The sequence below is a fragment of the Oncorhynchus tshawytscha genome, linkage group LG12, assembly GCF_018296145.1.
Source record: "Oncorhynchus tshawytscha isolate Ot180627B linkage group LG12, Otsh_v2.0, whole genome shotgun sequence".
NCBI lineage: Eukaryota > Metazoa > Chordata > Actinopteri > Salmoniformes > Salmonidae > Oncorhynchus > Oncorhynchus tshawytscha.
Genome location: NC_056440.1, coordinates 19,992,048 through 20,010,681, shown reverse-complemented (window position 1 = coordinate 20,010,681; position 18,634 = coordinate 19,992,048). Strand labels below are relative to the sequence as shown.

General features: G+C 43.1%; 1 protein-coding gene across 1 annotated transcript in view; it reads left to right on the top strand.

The window, feature by feature from the left end:
- Window positions 1-542: 542 nt before the first annotated feature.
- The window catches only part of LOC112266094 (electrogenic sodium bicarbonate cotransporter 4-like), a 39,836-nt gene continuing 21,744 nt past the window's right edge, over window positions 543-18,634 (top strand). The window contains exons 1-6 of the mRNA XM_042331159.1: window positions 543-624; window positions 6,729-6,956; window positions 11,310-11,439; window positions 11,983-12,143; window positions 12,690-12,845; window positions 13,130-13,216. Coding sequence (XP_042187093.1) covers window positions 543-624; window positions 6,729-6,956; window positions 11,310-11,439; window positions 11,983-12,143; window positions 12,690-12,845; window positions 13,130-13,216 — 844 coding nt within the window. The remainder of the gene's footprint in view (window positions 625-6,728; window positions 6,957-11,309; window positions 11,440-11,982; window positions 12,144-12,689; window positions 12,846-13,129; window positions 13,217-18,634) is intronic.

Here is an 18,634-nt window from a genome sequence, read left to right as displayed (position 1 = left end):
CACACACACACACACACACACACAGACACACACACAGACACACACTCACACACACACACACACACACACACACACACACACACACATGCACGGACACTCACACACGCACACAAACACAATAGTAGCTATATAGTCAGTCACAACCATGCAAGCACTCTTCTAAGTGCATACAGTATATGTGAACTGTCTCGCCCTTCAAATCCTTGACATGTTCGCTACATTCTCAGAGTCTCCCAGATATGGGAAATGTTCAGCATTCAGTCTGTACACACACTGACCTGTAATTTGTGAACATGATCATTGTGTATTGCCTGGCTATCCAAACTTTTTCTCCGGCCAAATGCTCACTGACAATATTTTCTTCTCCGCAATGTGTCTGAATCTGAGTACCTCTCCGATGATTTCTAGAACGCAAATACATTCTAACCACTCTGATTGATCGTAGAAACCGATGGGTTGTCAACTAAGATTGTGTGAACTGTGCTAAATACACACAGTTCTTTACACAGATCTTCCCCTTTCTGTCTTTCTTTTTTTCCAGGATGGACCATGAGCGAATGGGAGACCGGGGTATGGGAGACCGGGGTATGGGGGGCATTCACCATGGATATGATGAGGAGGAGGGTAAGTGAGACACAGCACAGTACATTAGGAAACTGTCCTCGTCTACAATAAAATATACATGATGTATAATGTACAATAGACCTATCATGATGGGCATTGGATACCATTTTACATGTGAATATGAGTGTGCATGTGTGTATGTACTTTCAGTGCGGTTCACCATGTCCTAAGCAGGCCCCTATCTATCCATTTGCCAACAGGGATGTGTGTATTTCCAGCAGGGCTGTATGTTGTTGTTCCAGCATTGATTTCTCTGTATTTAGCTTTGCACTGAGGCGGATGTCACAGACTTTTCATGTTTCAAGTTTTATTAGTTGTATGTACAGGGTACACATGGTACACACCGTCCAAATAAATTCTTACTTGCGGGTTCCTTCTCGACAATGCAACAACAATAATAAATAATAAAATATAAGAATACGAACATAAAGTAAATGGCTCAGTAGAATATAATAAACATTTTAGCATAAGTATAATACAGGAAGACACAATTTATAGTCTAATATTTACACGAGTATAGGGGAATGGGGGATCGGGGCGCAAGTGTTTAAATTGTGCAGTATTATCAATAGTAACTAAGAATCTAGTGGCAGCAGTTGTGATGGATGTGTTTAACAGAAGTCCCCACAAGAATAGTAAACAAAAAACAATTTAACCAACTGGGTCAAATGCTATTTCTAATGGGTTTAGGATTCAGGTTAAAATTAATGTTTGCGTTATAATTAGGTTTAAGGTTAGGGTTAGGAGCTAGGCTTAGCTTTAGGGTTAGGAGCTAGGTATCAAGTTTGAAGGTGAGTCCCATGTGCAGACAATGTCGAAGTAACAAAAGTTTATTAATTTCGAACACAGGCAGGCAAAGGTACAGGATGGCAGGCAGGCTCAGGGTCAGGTCAGGCAGAGGTTGGTAATCCAGAGTAGAGGTCAAAGGTACAGGATGGCAGGCAGGCTCAGGGTCAGGGCAGGCAGAGGTCGGTAATCCAGAGTAGAGGGCAAAGGTACAGGATGGAAGGCAGGCTCAGGGTCCGGGCAGGCCGAAAGGACAAAACCAGGAAAATTAGAAAACAGGAATATAGACAAGGCAGGAGCAAGGGGAAAAATGCTGGCAGGTTTGAGGAACAAAACAAACTGGAAACAGACAAACAGGGAACACAGGTATAAATACAAAGGGGATAATGGGGAAGATGGGCGACACCTGGAGGAGGGTGGAGACAATCACAAAGACAGGTGAAACAGATCAGGGCGTGACACTAGAGTTAGGTTTAAGGTTAAAGTTAGGTTTTTGGGTTAGGGTTAGGGTTACGTTTATGGTTAGGGTAAGAGTATGGGTTAGGTTAGAGTTAGGTCTAGGGTTAGGGGTTAGAGAAAATTGGATGTTGAATGGGACTGAATTGTGTGTTCCATTGTTAGCTGTACAAGACTGTGTCTGTGTGTGTGTGTGTGTGTGTGTGTGTGTGTGTGTGTGTGTGTGTGTGTGTGTGTGGGTGCGTGCCTGCGTGTGTGTGTGTGGGTGCGTGCCTGTGTGTGTGTATGTGTGTGTGGATGTGTGTCTGTCTGTGTGCGTGAGTGAGTGCATGTGTGCGGAGAATCAGAGCAGGTGGTCAGTCCAGTTCAAGTGTTTAGCATTCTGATGGTTTGTAGATAGAAACAGCCTCTGAGCCTTTTGGTATGAGACCTCATGCTTCTATAACGTCTGCCTGACAGTAAGGGATTGAACAGCTCATGGCTGGGTTGTGTGTGGTCCTTGATGATTCCCTGGGACTTCCTCAGGCACCGTTACAAATATATTTCCTGGATGGGTGGGAGCACAGTCCCAGTGAGATACTTGGCAAACTTCACCACACACTGGAGGGCCTTGCGGTCATGGACCGAGCAATTCCCATACCAGGCCATAATGCAACTGGTCAGTATGCTCTCGATGGTGCAGCAGTAGTATTTGTCAAGGACCCGGGGTGGAAAGCCAAAATTCTTAAGCCGCCTTAGGGGGTAAAGGCGCTGTTGAGCCCTCTTGACAAGAGTGGGGGTGTTGTTGGTCCATGTCAAGTTATCTGTGATGGGGACGCGCAGGAACTTAAAACTGCTGACTCTCTCTAATGCAGTCCCGTTGATGTGGATCAGGGCTTGTTCCCTCCTCTGCTTCTAGAACTCCTCTGTTTTGCTGATGTTGAAGGACAGGTTGTTGTCCTAGCACCACAATGCCAGTTCACTTACCTCCTCCCTATAGGCTGAATCGTTGTTGTTGGTTATCAGTCCTACAACCGTGGTGTCATCAGAAAACTTGATGATGTAGTTGGTGTCGTGCAAAGCAACACAGTCATGGGGGAACAGGGAGTACAGCAGAGGGCTGGGGACACACCCCTGCGGGGTGGGGGGTGGGGGGGGCTGTGTTCGAAGTCGTTGTGGAGGAGGTGCTGTTGCCAATCCTCACAGCTTGTGGTCTGCCCATCAGGGAGTCCAGGATCCAGGATCCAGGATCCAGGATCCCGGTGCAGAGGGCAGTGTCCAGACCCATTATTCTGAGATTGGTGATGAGCTTGGAGGAACAATAGTGTTGAATGCTGAACTGTAGTCAATGAATAGCATTCTCACATAGGTGTTCCTCTTGTCCAGGTGTATTAGGATCGTGTGAATAGCGATGGAAATGGCATTTCTGTTGGAGCTGTAGGTAAATTGGAGTGGGTCCAGTGTGGCTAGCATGCTGGCCTTGATGTGGTCCATGACCAGCCTCTTGAAGTACTTCATGATGCCAGTGGTGAGTGAGGGCATGGGCATTTGGGCATGTCATTTGGGCATGTCACATTGGTTTTGGGCATGGGGACAATGGTGGTGTCCTTGAAGCAAGTGGGGACTACAGCCTGGGACAAGGACAGGTTGAAGATGTCAGAGAAGATGCCCACCAGCTGGTTAACACACACCCGGCCAGGGATGCCATCTGGCCCGGTGGCTTGGTAAGTATTTAATCTTTTTAGAGTTTTCCTCATGTCAGCCTTGGAGAGCAAAAGCACCTGGTCATCTGGAGCAGCTAGAGCCTTCAGTGAGCACCACACATCTGGATCTGCCTTTGTAGTCCCTGATAGCCTGTAGTCTTTGCCACATGCGTCGGAATTCTGAGTTGTCGAACATCGATTCAAGTTTGTGTTTGTATCATCTTTTTGCGGAGTTTTACCTGCTTGACTTGTAAGCTTTGCGCGTCAACGAGTCATTTGTTCTGCCGACATTGAATGCTGCAGTATGGGCTCTTAGCATGGTACGGATTTCACCATTCATCCAGGGTTTTTGGTTTGAGTATGTACAGATTGTTAGTGTTGTTACAACATCATTAACACATTCCTAATGAAGCCTGTGACTGATTATATATATTCCTCAATGTTGATGGATGAGTCCTGAGTAGACTCTTTGAACATATTCCAATCAGTATTCTCAAAACAGTCCTGCAGCATTGATTCTGCCTCTGTCACGGATGTTTGTATATACATGGTCCATCACATTGTTTCCTCTCATGATGCAGGATACACGTTGGTGATACTTTGTTTTAAAATCTCCTGCGACAATAAAGACTGCTTCTGGGTGAGAGGATTCTTGCTGGCTAATGTCCTTGTACAGTTCGCTGAGTTCCGCCTTGATGTTTGCTTGTGGCGGTAGGTACACACTGTGATAACAACACAGGAATTCCTTCTGCATATTTTCTGCATGAAAAACTCCAGGTTGGGTGACCAGGAGCTTGAGATGTTTTGTGATGAGGATGCATACCCTTCCCCCTGCACTTACCAGAAGCCGCCGTTCAATCCATATGGAAAATGGAAAAGCCGTCTGGTTGAATAGCAGAGTCAAGTGAATTGTCCGTAAGCCATGTCTCTGAAAAACAGACACAGCATTCCCTGATTTTCCTATGCGATTGAAGCCTTTCTCTGAGTTCAACATTTATTTTCCAGCGATCAGAATACTAGGTGGTGTCAGGAAAATAACCTCACACTCAACGTCAACAAAACTAAGGAGATGATTGTGGACTTCAGGAAACAGCAGAGGGAACACCCCCCTATCCACATCGATGGAACAGTAGTGGAGAGGGTAGCAAGTTTTAAGTTCCTCGGCATACACATCACAGACAAACTGAATTGGTCCACTCACACAGACAGCATCGTGAAGAAGGCGCAGCAGCGCCTCTTCAACCTCAGGAGGCTGAAGAAATTCGGCTTGTCACCAAAAGCACTCACAAACTTCTACAGATGCACAATCGAGAGCATCCTGGCGGGCTGTATCACCGCCTGGTACGGCAACTGCTCCGCCCTCAACCGTAAGGCTCTCCAGAGGGTAGTGAGGTCTGCACAACGCATCACCGGGGGCAAACTACCTGCCCTCCAGGACACCTACACCACCCGATGTTACAGGAAGGCCATAAAGATCATCAAGGACATCAACCACCCGAGCCACTGCCTGTTCACCCCGCTATCATCCAGAAGGCGAGGTCAGTACAGGTGCATCAAAGCTGGGACCGAGAGACTGAAAAACAGCTTCTATCTCAAGGCCATCAGACTGTTAAACAGCCACCACTAACATTGAGTGGCTGCTGCCAACACACTGACACTGACACTGACTCAACTCCAGCCACTTTAATAATGGGAATTGATGGGAAATGATGTAAATATATCACTAGCCACTTTAAACAATGCTACCTTATATAATGTTACTTACCCTACATTATTCATCTCATATGCATACGTATATACTGTACTCTATATCATCGACTGCATCCTTATGTAATACATGTATCACTAGCCACTTTAACTATGCCACTTTGTTTACATACTCATCTCATATGTATATACTGTACTCGATATCATCTACTGTATCTTGCCTATGCTGCTCTGTACCATCACTCATTCATATATCCTTATGTACATATTCTTTATCCCCTTACACTGTGTATAAGACAGTAGTTTTGGAATTGTTAGTTAGATTACTTGTTGGTTATTACTGCATTGTCGGAACTAGAAGCACAAGCATTTCGCTACACTCGCATTAACATCTGCTAACCATGTGTATGTGACAAATAAAATTTGATTTGATTTTATTTTATTTTAGGAAGAGGAGGCTGTGTAGACGGAACTTCTAAAAGACTGCTGAATTTGCAAGATTTTCTTTCGTTTTGATTTCGGCACAAATTAAAATATGACACTAACTTGCCCATGGCTTGATGTTTCAGCATTGTCTCAATGAAGAGTTGGGAATTCGACTAGTCACGTGCGACATGCACACGCAGTTACAAGCCTGCTAGAGTTAGTGGCAGGCAGAAGAGTAATATCCACCTAGCATGGATGAAGCCTGAGCTGGAATGGGAAGCTAACTGAAGCTGGATAACTTTAGAAAACCCTGAGTAGATCTGGCTTCCCCCTCAGGCCTCACATGCTAGGTTCATTTTTGGGGGGTCCTTTCGGCAAACAGTTGTTTGGAGTTGTTGCATAAAATGAACTTGATCATGCATTGATATTAAAAAAGGAGTACATTGCAAAGCGACAGTACAGTTGGTATCAAAGTAATGTAAAACAACACAAACGTTGACATGGTTCCTGCTGTTAGTAGCTGACAGGAGAACATGACAAAGTATGTCATGTAAGAAAAGACAATGTGTAGAAGAAGAGTAATCTTTTACATGCAAATCATTGATAAGAATGCATTTTCTTTGTCATTCAACCCTGACTAAAATACTTGAGAATGGTTTATTTATTAGAGAAACAGACATGAACACTGTATCATAATTTATTCATTGTTTGTTTCAATGATTGAACGCTTATGGAAATGTCCCTTTCTGTACCAGGGATTAATGAGTGATGTGGCAGGACTCCGTGATTATGTTAGTCTGTCAAGGTTGTTGTTTGGCTTTTCTAGATATTGTAAAACTATTATTAAGCCCAGTTGAATGTCTTTTTTAGGACGTTCTGTTTCTGTAATACATGTTTGCAGTACGTTCTCCTCAATGACTGATTTAAATCATGTATGTTAATGTGACTTTACATTACGGTTTGTTTACAGGCCATTAGTCCATCTGCATTAGTGTCCCAGTAACCAACTTTGATGTTCATGTAATTTGCATTACCGTTTGTCCACAGACCAGCAGAACATCTACATCGGTGTCCCGGTGCCTCGTGGGTACAGACGGAAACGCCGGCGAAGACGTTCTGCGGGGGGCCGTGAGGCAGCAGACAAGGAGAGGGGGGACAGACACTACGACCACCATAGACACCATGACCATGATGACAGAGACAGATACAGGGACCTAGAGGAGGGACTCATGGACCCACATGACCTTCAAGTTCCTCAAGACATCAACCGCACAAGTTAGTCATGGTCTGCGTGACAAATGGCACCCTATTCGCTATGTAGTGCACTACCTGGGCTTCAATCACATCACACTCCAGTGCCTATGCACCATAAAAACCAATCACTTCACGCATCACATCACAAGTGAATCATGATGAGTCCATGTCACTATGCTGCACTACAGTATGGAATGGAATGAATGGTATCAAACACATGGTTTCCATTTGTTTGATTTGATTTCATTCCATTCCCTCCACAAGTCACAACTCCTGTGACGCTGGCTGCATCATAACAACTCTCAGTGACGCACGGTCCGGACAGTTGACGAAGACAGTATTTCAGATTCAATAGCCAGTTGTTATTTCCCTTTTGGCAGCAGGAAGCCTAGAGGTTAAGCATGATGGGACAGTCATTGAAAGCAAAGCCCTTGAGCAAGGCACTTAACTCTAATTTATCCTGCAAGTCCCTCTGGAAAAGAGCATCTGCTAAATTGGCTGAAATGTCAAATGTAGATAACTGCATATGTTTTCCTGTATGAGGAAGTGGATCTGTAATGCTTACAGGAACTAAAATAAAACATAAATCAGGTTTGGTTGGAATTGCATCCCTTGGCCAGAATGCTGACCTGGTTAAATTGCTAGGTGAAGCTGTCCACATCACTTTATGTGGTGTAACTGAGTTCAAAGCAGCACAGTAGTATGAATATGCAGCTGTTGTTAATCTCAGTCAGCTTGTTAGCTGGTGTAAGAGAGCATCTGCATGGCTGCAATTTTAGGAGAGGGCTGTTACACAGGAATTAAAGGAACACTATGTTTGAATATATTTGTGAGAAGAAGGAAATACAAGGTATAGTTCAGTTCCACATAAATATGTTGTTTTGTGGAACTATCCCTATAAGATTAGAAGCTGTTTGAAGGTTGTGAGTCGTACCAAAGTACCTTCAGGACAACAACATTTTGGGAGATGAAAGCTTAGAAAATGCTGAATAAAGAGAATTTCGGGAAAGTGAGTGAAACTGAAACTGCTTACAGTAGCGACAGTCTCTCTGTCTACCCGTACCTGTCATTTTCTCACACTTTGAAAACTGTTTGTGTCAGTGTTTTTATTACAGTTGGATAAATACGTAAGGGTTTAAAAAATATACACTACCGTTCAAAAGTTTGGGGTCACTTAGAAATGTCCTTGTTTTTGAAAGAAAAGCACATTTTTTTGTCCATTAAAATAACATCAAATTGATCAGAAATACAGTGTAGACATGTTAATGTTAATGTTGTAAATGGCTATTGTAGCTGGAAACGGCTGATTTTTAATGGTATATCTACATAGGCTTGCAGAGGCCCATTATCAGCAACCATCACTCCTGTGTTCCAATGGCACGTTGTGTTAGCTAATCCAAGTTTATCATTTTAAAAGGCTAATTGATCATTAGAAAACCCTCTTGTGATTATGTTAGCACAGATGAAAACTGTTGTCCTGATTAAAGAAGCAATAAAACTGGCCTTCTTTAGACTAGTTGAGTATCTTGAGCATCAGCATTTGTAGGTTCAATTACAGGCTCAAAATGGCCAGAAACAAAGCACTTTCTTCTGAAACTCATCAGTCTATTCTTGTTCTGAGAAATGAAGGCTATTCCATGCAAGAAATTGCCAAGAAACTGAAGATCTCAAACAACGCTGTGTACTACTCACTTTATAGAACAGCACAAACTGTCTCTAACCAGATTAGAAAGAGGAGTGGGAGGCTCCGTTGCACAACTGAGCAAGAGGACAAGTACATTAGAGTGTCTAGTTTGAGAAACAGATGCCTCACAAGTCCTCAACTGGCAGGTTCATTATATAGTACCCGCAAAACACCAGTCTCAAAGTCAACAGTGAAGAGTCGACTCTGGGATGCTGGCCTTCTAGGCAGAGTTGCAAAGAAAAAGCCATATCTCAGACTGGCCAATAAAAATATAAGATTAAGATGGGCAAAAAAACACAGACACTGGACAGAGGAACTCTGCCTAGAAGGCCAGCATCCCGAAGTCGCCTCTTCACTGTTGACATTGAGACTGGTGTTTTGCAGGTACTATTTAATGAAGCTGCCATCGGAACACAGGAGTGATGGTTGCTGAATATTTGTTTCCCAGTAGTTGTTTTCTGCATTGGGAAAAAGTAATATGCTCTGTCTCATTCACATGTACTGTCTTTCTACATAGAAATAGAATCACTATGATGATGGGATTCTGTTTCTATGGTCCTTCCCCATAGGCTGACAAGTGAGGTTTTTGTGGGTACTTTTGTGGGTACTGTATGCAAACAGGCAATATAACAGGAATTCACTCCCGGGTTAGTTCCTGTCGATACAATGATTTAAAGCCATTGATCCATCATGGCTTTTTACAGCTCAGTGTGTAATTTATAGACGGCTCTGGTCCATCCGTCGGTTAGGTTAGAACACTGTGACCACCAGCTGCAGTGCAACGCTCCCTTCCCTCAGCTAACTACAACCCACATATGGAATGTGTCCCAAATGGCACCTTGTTCCCTATTTAGTGCACTACTCCTGACCATAACCCATAGGGCTCAGGTCAAAAGTAGTACACTATATAGGAAATAGAGTGTAATTTGGGACACAGTTATGGACATCTATGTCAATCTTCATGTAAATGTTAGAGAAAAAAAAACACATTTTCAAGTGAATTTATTGTGTCATACGTTTTTATGATGCTTGTATCTAAACCTAAGTAGATAGTTTTAAGATTGTTTTATACATCAGTTGGGGTCTCTCTCAGCTACAATATGAGGTCCTAAACCTAGAATGAAAGTGCATACTTGTATCTGTATGGGCTAATATGAGCCAATGGCCACCATACTACATACCCCTGATAGGTTCTAAGTTCTGGTACAAATCCAGTTGGACTACAGTTGGAGTCACCTCCTTGTATTTCTAGTACAAACAGTCAGTCTCTGTTGCTGGGCAACAGCTAAGTCTGTTCCTCCTATTGGTGTTGTCGTGGCCCAGTCTGAGTCCAGAACCTTCAGTCAGATAGTCTTCAACACGTTTAGTCAGTTTTATGCACAAATTCATCGTACTTTAGCAAGGTGTCATCCATATGAACTCAAGATAGTGCATTTGTATTGCTACAGAGATGACATCATCAAGCCCCCCCTTTGAGGTTCTTGACAGAGCAGCAAAGGAAGTGAGAGAAGGGAAGAAGTCCATAAGAGTACAAGCAACTAGCATGGGCGGAAAAAATAGACTGAATGACACTGAAGAGGTACAGTGACAAACAAATAAAACAAACATGTAGCTGTGTGAAAGTGAGTCTGTGACAGAGTAGCAGAGGAACACAAGGTCTCATCTGATGACTTGGAGTCTGAGCATGATAAACAAATCAAGAATCTCGTGGGCCAGTTTCATGGGCTTAGTAGCCTCAAATGCAGAGAACTTGCCAATGAATTGGCAGATTGAAACATCCCTGTCCCAGATAACTGGTCAAGAGATGGAAGGGTAAGTGATATTGAATAGAGAAATCTATATCTGAATGTAGGCATACATTTAAGATCATATATCACACCCCCATTCCATTAATTAAACTTTGACCTACAAGCACCATCACCCAGTCACAGGACACCGGCACCCACTTACCCCAAGGCGGCTCCACTTACCCTGAACCAATGCTCAATTGACCTCATATTTACCTGTTTCGATCTGCCAAGTTGTGCCAAGAGATCACTTTTTCTGGACAAGCTATGTTGTTACTTTTTAATTAATTCAGATTATTTCCAGGGATACACAGCATCCTGAAAAATAGATATCTTTGTTCGAAAAAATACTATATTTCCCTTGACGTAGTGATGCTGAATCTGTAGAACGTCTCAACACACCCCATTATCCCCTATATTGAGGTTGTAATGTGACAAGCCAGGTCGCTGAGTTAGCCTAAGCATTGACCGCTCGTTGTGGAGACCAAACCCTCTGGTTATGGGTGTTCCTGTTGGATTAATAGAAATGCTGTCAAGCTCAAGATCAGATCATTACCATTTAAGTGGAATGAAAGGGGAAGACAAGTTCAACACTTTCTGATGTGTCAGCAAACCATCCCTAAATAATAATGTGTGTGAGGAATTACAACAACAAGCCAGTCAAATTCTTTCTTTTCGATATTAGGAAATGTGATCATCACCGTCTGCCGTTACACCATTTCTTGAAACTAATAAGTGGCTAAACTGGGAAAAGATTAAGCACGCTTAGATTTCTGACCCATAAAAGTCAAAATAAAGAAAACATCTCCAGAGTAAATATGAGTCTGACATCAGTGATGATATCGGACGTGTGTGTGTGACTGGTGTGTGTGTCCTGTGTGTGCGTGTGTGTGTTCATCCCAGTGTCCCCTGCAGCTGAGCGGCTGCGCTATATCCTGGGAGAGGAGGATGACATGCCCACCCCCACACTGTTCACTGAGATGGACACGCTGCAGCAGGACGGGGATGAGCTGGAGTGGAAAGAGTCTGCTAGGTGACTGCTGACCCACAGATTACTCACACAGACCTACAGAATCATAACAGATTACTCACACAGACCTACAGAATCATAACAGAAACGTACAGTAGAATCCAGCCAATGTCAAATCTGTTCATGCCAAAACAAGTTCATGCCAAGACGTTGACAGTCTATGTTATCAACTTCTGAGTCAACTGTAGTATAGGCTAATTTATATTTTAACATGTGCATGGTGATACCAAAAATACATGCCATAAAACAAATTGTCCCATTCCTTCAGCATAGACAGATGTCATTCCAATTTTGAATGCATGAATGTCTGAGCTACTGAATGTCGTAGCTATTGAATGTCTGAGGTACTGAATGTCTGAGGTACTGAATGTTTGAGCTACTGAATGTCTGAGGTACTGAATGTCTGAGCTACTGAATGTCTAAGTGCAGTCAGTGTTTTCAGTCAGTGTTGACCTAATACCAGATTCAACATTAGTCATTTTTAACTTCCAACTCATTTGACGCCTCCAACTCATGTCCTCTATCTGTCCCTGTGCTGTGGTCCAGGTGGGTGAAGTTTGAAGAGAAGGTGGAGGAGGGAGGAGAGAGGTGGAGCAAGCCCCATGTGTCCACCCTGTCCCTGCACAGTCTGTTTGAGCTGAGGACCTGTATACAGACCGGCACTGTGCTGCTTGATCTGGAGGGATACTCACTTCCACAGATAGTTGGTGAGCAACACAAACTCCTTTGTACAGAGCACTAATGCATGCCATATGTGTGATTCTTGCCTAATGTTAAGACGTAGTACTGTAAAAAATTTCAAGTCTCTGTCACAATTGACAAGCAGAGGCATTTCAGCATGGTTGCCCTTCTAAGAAGAGTTAGCTTAATGTGTACAGATGTAGGATCTTAATTTGATCACCCTATTGCATGAGAACTTACCTGCAATACAGGAAATGTAAAACTTGTAGTGTTTTTGAGGTTTAAAAAGGCTTTGGAAGATTGTAATTACCACTTACAAATTTCAGACTTGATTTTCTCGTACAACATTTTGTATCAACCTCTACAAAAATGTCCATGAATTATAATCTACATAATAATTCACATTTCCTGTTGCTGCAGGATTGTTTTCCTGCTGTAGCAAAGTGGCTCAAATTAAGATGCTAGTAGCCTTCAGTTGTTGACAAGAAAGGTGTTATGGTACCAAGAAGGAAATGAAGTGATGATCGTGAGTGATTCTACACAAACAATAATAAGACCACATTCTCCTCCAGATGAAATCATTGAGCAGCAGGTAGACGAGGGCATGCTATCTCCTGACCTGAGAGAGAAGATCAGTTTTGTCCTCCTGAGGAAGCACAGGCACCAGACCAAAAAGCCCATCCACCGCTCTCTGGCTGACATGGGCAAGGCCAGCGGTGGTGGTGCCCGTGAGTGTCCCTCTGCTCTCTGGTCAAGTATGGCCGTCAGTAGCTTGAGACACATTATAGTACTTCCTAAATGTTACATTTGTATTCTACTTATATACATTAAAACATCAAATTGTATGCCCACTGCCCAGGCTGTCTTACACTTTCATAAATTGCAATTGACCACACATCTTTTCATGCAATAATCTCAGTTTTATTCAATTCAATTCAACAAACGTTATTTATCCCCAAGGGGAAATTATAATCTTGTTCAGCTGTCTTCTTTACTTGTATTCCCTCCTCAGCCCGTAGTCCAGGTGCAGCAGCCGCATTCAACCGCTCCACAGAAGACCTCCGCATGAAATCACAGCCAGGAGGCTATGGTCGTCTGCGTGAGTCTGCCTGCTCCTCTGTCTCTCTCTGTACCTCTCTCTCTGTACTTCTCTCGCTACATCTCTTTCAATTCAATTCAAAGGACTTTATTGGCATGGGAAATATATGTTGACATTGCCAAAGCAAATGGAGTAGATAAAATGCAAAAGTGAAATAAACAAAAAAATGAACAGTAAACATTACACTCACAGAAGTTCCAAAAGAATAAAGACATTACAAATGTCATATTGTGTGTAGAGACGGATCAAGGCGCAGCGTGCTCTGAGTTCCACATCTTTATTTTTGTGAAACTTACAAAAACAAAAGGAAACAAACTAACTCAAAAACAAGATCCCACAAAACACAGTTGGGAAATGGCTGCCTAAATATGATCCCCAATCAGAGACAACGATAAACAGCTGCCTCTGATTGGGAACCATACCAGGCCAACATAGATATAAACACACTAGATCATCCACCCTAGTCACACCCCGACCTAACCAAAATAGAGAATTAAAGGCTCATATGACACATATTATGCAACGATGTGTTGTTGTGGTTAAAGTATAAAAGGGAAAATAAATAAACATAAATATGGGTTGCATTTACAATGGTGTATGTTCTTCACTGGTTGACCTTTTCTTGTGGCAACAGGTCACAAATCTTGCTGTTGTAATTGCACACTGTGGTAGTTCACCCAGTAGATATGGGAGTTTATCAAAATCAGGTTTGTTTTTGAATTCTCTCTCTCAATTCAATTCAATTCAAGGGATTTTATTGGCATGGGGAACATATGTTAACATTGCCAAAACAAGTGAGGTAGATAATATACAAAAGTGAAATAAACACTAAAAATGAACAGTAAACATTTAACATACAGAAGTTTCAAAATAATAAAGACATTACAAATGTCATATTATGTATATATAGAGTGTTGTATCGATGTACAAATAGTGAAAGTGCTAAAGGGGAAATAAATAAGCATAAATATGGGTTGTATTTACAATGGTGTTTGTTCATCACTGGTTGACCTTTTCTTGTGGCAACAGGTCACACATCTTGCTGCGGTGATGGCACACTGTGGAGTTTATCAAAATCATGTTTGTTTTAGAATTCTTTGTGGATCTGTGTAATCTGAGGGAAATATGTGTCTCTTAAATTGTCATACATTTGGCAGGAGGTTAGGAAGTACAGCTCAGTTCCCACCTCATTTTGTGGGCAGGGTGCACATAGCATGTCTTCTCTTGAGAGCCAGGTCTGCCTGCGGCAGCCTTTCTCAATAGCAAGGCTATGCACACTGAGTCTGTACATAGTCATAGCTTTCCTTAAGTTGTGGTCAGCCACGGTGGTCAGGTATTCTGCCACTGTGTACTCTCTGTTTAGGGCCAAATAGCATTCTAGTTTGCTCTGTTTTTTTTGTTAATTCTTTCCAATGTGTCAAGTAATTATCTTTTTGTTTCTCATGATTTGGTTGGGTCTAATTGTGTTGCTGTCCTGGGGCTCTGTGGGCTGTGTTCGTGTTTGTGAACAGAGCCCCAGGACCAGCTTGCTTAGGGGACTCTTCTCCAGGTTCATCTCTCTGTAGGTGATGGCTTGTTATTGAAGGTTTGGGAATCGCTTCCTTTTAGGTGGTTGAAGAATTTAACGTCTCTTTTCTGGATTTTGATAATTAGCGGGTATCAGCCTAGTTCTGCTCTGCATGCATTATTTGGTGTTTGATATTTTTGCAGAAGAGTCTCAATTTGGTGTTTGTCCCATTTTGTGATTTCTTGGTTGGTGATTGGACCCCAGAATTCACAACAATAAAGGGCAATGTGTTCTATAACTGATTCAAGTATTTTTAGCCAGATCCTAATTGGTATGTTGAATTTTATGTTACTTTTGATGGCATAGAATGCCCTTCTTGCCTTGTCTCTCAGATCGTTCACAGCTTTGTGGAAGTTACCTGTGGCGCTGATGTTTAGGCCAAGGTATGTATAGTTTTTTGTGTGCTCTAGGGCAATGGTGTCTAGATGGAATTTGTATTTGTGGTCCTGGGGACTGGACCTTTTGGAACACCATTATTTTGGTCTGACTGATATTAACTGTCAGGGCCCAGGTCTGGCAGAATCTGTGCATAATATCTAGGTGTTGCTGTAGGCCCTCCTTGGTTGGTGACAGATGCACCAGATGATCAGCAAACAGTAGACATTTGACCTCAGATTCTAGTAGGGTGAGGCCGTGTGCTGCAGAATTTTCTAGTGCCCTCGCCAATTTGTTTATATTTATGTTGAAGAGGGTGGGGCTTAAGCTGCATCCCTGTCTCACCCCATGGCCCTGTGGGAAGTGTGTTTTTTGCCTATTTTAACCGCATACTTGTTGTTTGTGTACATGGATTTTATAATGTCGTATGTTTTACCCCCAACACCACTTTCCATCAATTTGTATAGCAGACCCTCATGCCAAATTGAGTCAAAGGCTTTTTGAAATCAACAAAGCATGAGAAGACTTTGCCTTTGTTTTGGTTTGTTTGTTTGTCAATTAGGGTGTTCAGGGTGAATACATGGTCTGTTGTATGGTAATTTGGTAAAAAGCTGAGGAAATGTATGAGTCTGCTGTTAATGATAATGCAGAGGATTTTTCCAAGATTGCTGTTGACGCATATCCCATGGTAGTTATTGGGGTCAAATCTGTCTCCACTTTTGTGGATTGGGGTGATCAGTCCTTGGTTCCAAATATTGGGGACGATGCCAGAGCTAAGGATGATGTTAAAGAGTTTTAGTATAGCCAAATGGAATTTGTTGTCTGTATATTTGATCATTTCATCGAGAATACCATCAACACCACAGGCCTTTTTGGGTTGGAGGATTTTTATTTGGTCCTGTAGCTCATTCAAGGTAATTGGAGAATCCAGTGGGTTCTGGTAGTCTTTATTTGATTCTAAGATATGTATTTGATCATGTACATGTTTTGCTCTTTGTTCTTTGTTTCATAGCCAAAAAGATTGGGGAAGTGGTTTACCCATACATCTCATTTTGGATAGATAAATCTTCCTGTTGTTGTTTTTCTCTCTGCACCTCTCCCTCACTCTCTCTGTACCTCTCTCTCTCTCTCTGTGTCCCCCCCTCTCTCTCTCTCTACATCTCTCTCTCTGTACATCTCTCTCTCTCTCTCTCTCTCTCTCTCTCTCTCTCTGTACCTCTCTCTCTATACCTCTCTCTCTCTCTGTCCTCTCTCTCTCTGTCCTCTCTCTCTCTCTCTGTACCTCTCTCTCTCTCTCTCTATGTACCTCTCTCTCTGTACCTCTCTCTCTCTCTGTCCTCTCTCTCTCTCTCTCTGTACATCCCTCTCTCTCTCTCTGTACCTCTCTCTCTCTCTCTCTCTCTGTACATCCCTCTCTCTCTCTCTGTACATCCCTCTCTCTCTCTCTGTACCTCTCTCTCTCTCTGTCCTCTCTCTCTCTCTCTCTCTCTCTCTGTACATCCCTCTCTCTCTCTCTGTACCTCTCTCTCTCTCTCTATGTACCTCTCTCTCTCTGTACCTCTCTCTCTCTCTATGTACCTCTCTCACTCTGTACCTCTCTCTCTCTCTGTCCTCTCTCTCTCTCTCTATGTACCTCTCTCTCTCTCTGTACATCCCTCTCTCTCTCTCTCTATGTACCTCTCTCTCTCTGTCCTCTCTCTCTCTCTGTACATCCCTCTCTCTCTCTCTGTACCTCTCTCTCTCTCTCTATGTACCTCTCTCACTCTGTACCTCTCTCTCTCTCTGTACATCCCTCTCTCTCTCTCTGTCCTCTCTCTCTCTCTCTATGTACCTCTCTCTCTCTGTACATCCCTCTCTCTCTCTCTCTATGTACCTCTCTCTCTCTGTCCTCTCTCTCTCTCTGTACATCCCTCTCTCTCTCTCTGTACCACTCTCTCTCTCTCTATGTACCTCTCTCTCTCTCTCTATGTACCTCTCTCTCTCTGTACATCCCTCTCTCTCACTCTGTACCTCTCTCTCTCTGTACATCCCTCTCTCTCTCTCTGTACCTCTCTCTCTCTCTCTGTACCTCTCTCTCTCTGTCCTCTCTCTCTCTCTGTACATCCCTCTCTCTCTCTCTGTACCTCTCTCTCTCTCTCTATGTACCTCTCTCTCTCTGTACATCCTCTCTCTCTCTCTGTACATCCCTCTCTCTCTCTCTGTACATCCCTCTCTCTCTCTCTGTACCTCTCTCTCTCTCTCTCTGTACCTCTCTCTCTCTGTACCTCTCTCTCTCTCTCTATGTACCTCTCTCACTCTGTACCTCTCTCTCTCCCTGTCCTCTCTCTCTCTCTCTCTCTATGTACCTCTCTCTCTCTGTACATCCCTCTCTCTCTCTCTATGTACCTCTCTCTCTCTCTCTCTCTATGTACCTGTCTCTCTCTCTCTCTATGTACCTCTCTCTCTCTGTACATCCCTCTCTCTCTCTCTCTCTATGTACCTCTCTCTCTCTGTCCTCTCTCTCTCTGTCCTCTCTCTCTCTGTCCTCTCTCTCTCTGTCCTCTCTCTCTCTCTCTATGTACCTCTCTCTCTCTGTACATCCCTCTCTCTCTCTCTATGTACCTCTCTCTCTCTCTCTATGTACCTCTCTCTCTCTCTCTCTGTACCTCTCTCTCTCTCTCTATGTACCTCTCTCTCTCTGTCCTCTCTCTCTCTCTGTACATCCCTCTCTCTCTCTCTGTACCTCTCTCTCTCTCTCTATGTACCTCTCTCACTCTGTACCTCTCTCTCTCTCTGTCCTCTCTCTCTCTCTCTCTCTCTGTACATCCCTCTCTCTCTCTGTACATCCCTCTCTCTCTCTGTACATCCCTCTCTCTCTCTGTACATCCCTCTCTCTCCTGTACATCCCTCTCTCACTCAATTCAATTCAATTCAATTTGCTTTATTGGCATGACATAACAATGTACATATTGCCAAAGCTTATTTTGGATATTTACAATATAAAAATGAGAATCAAAATTGTCAACGGGACAACAGTAACAACAATAACCAATTGTCAAAATAGCCATACATTCAACAATAACAATAAGCATACAATGGAGTACATGTGCAGGTTGATTGGTCTGTCAGACACTGTCCCTCAACTTATGGCAGGCAGCAATGTAGTACGCTGCCAACCCACAGCTCTCTGCGTCCTCCCCCAACAGGACGGGTAGCCTACTCTCATCAGAGAGGTCTTTGAAACCTTGAATAAGTGTTTCAAATTTGGGGAAATGACACTCTCTAATTGTTTTATATTTTTGACATTTTGTCAGGAAATGCAGTTCTGTCTCAGGTTCTGCTGTTGTGCAGTGGTTGCACAGCCTTTCCTCTACAGGGAGCCAAGTTTTTCTGTGTCTACCCTTCTCAATGGCAAGGCTGTGCTCACTGAGCCTATACTTTGTGAAGGTTTTCGGTTTTGATCAGTAACCATGGTCAAATATTTAGCCACAGTGTAC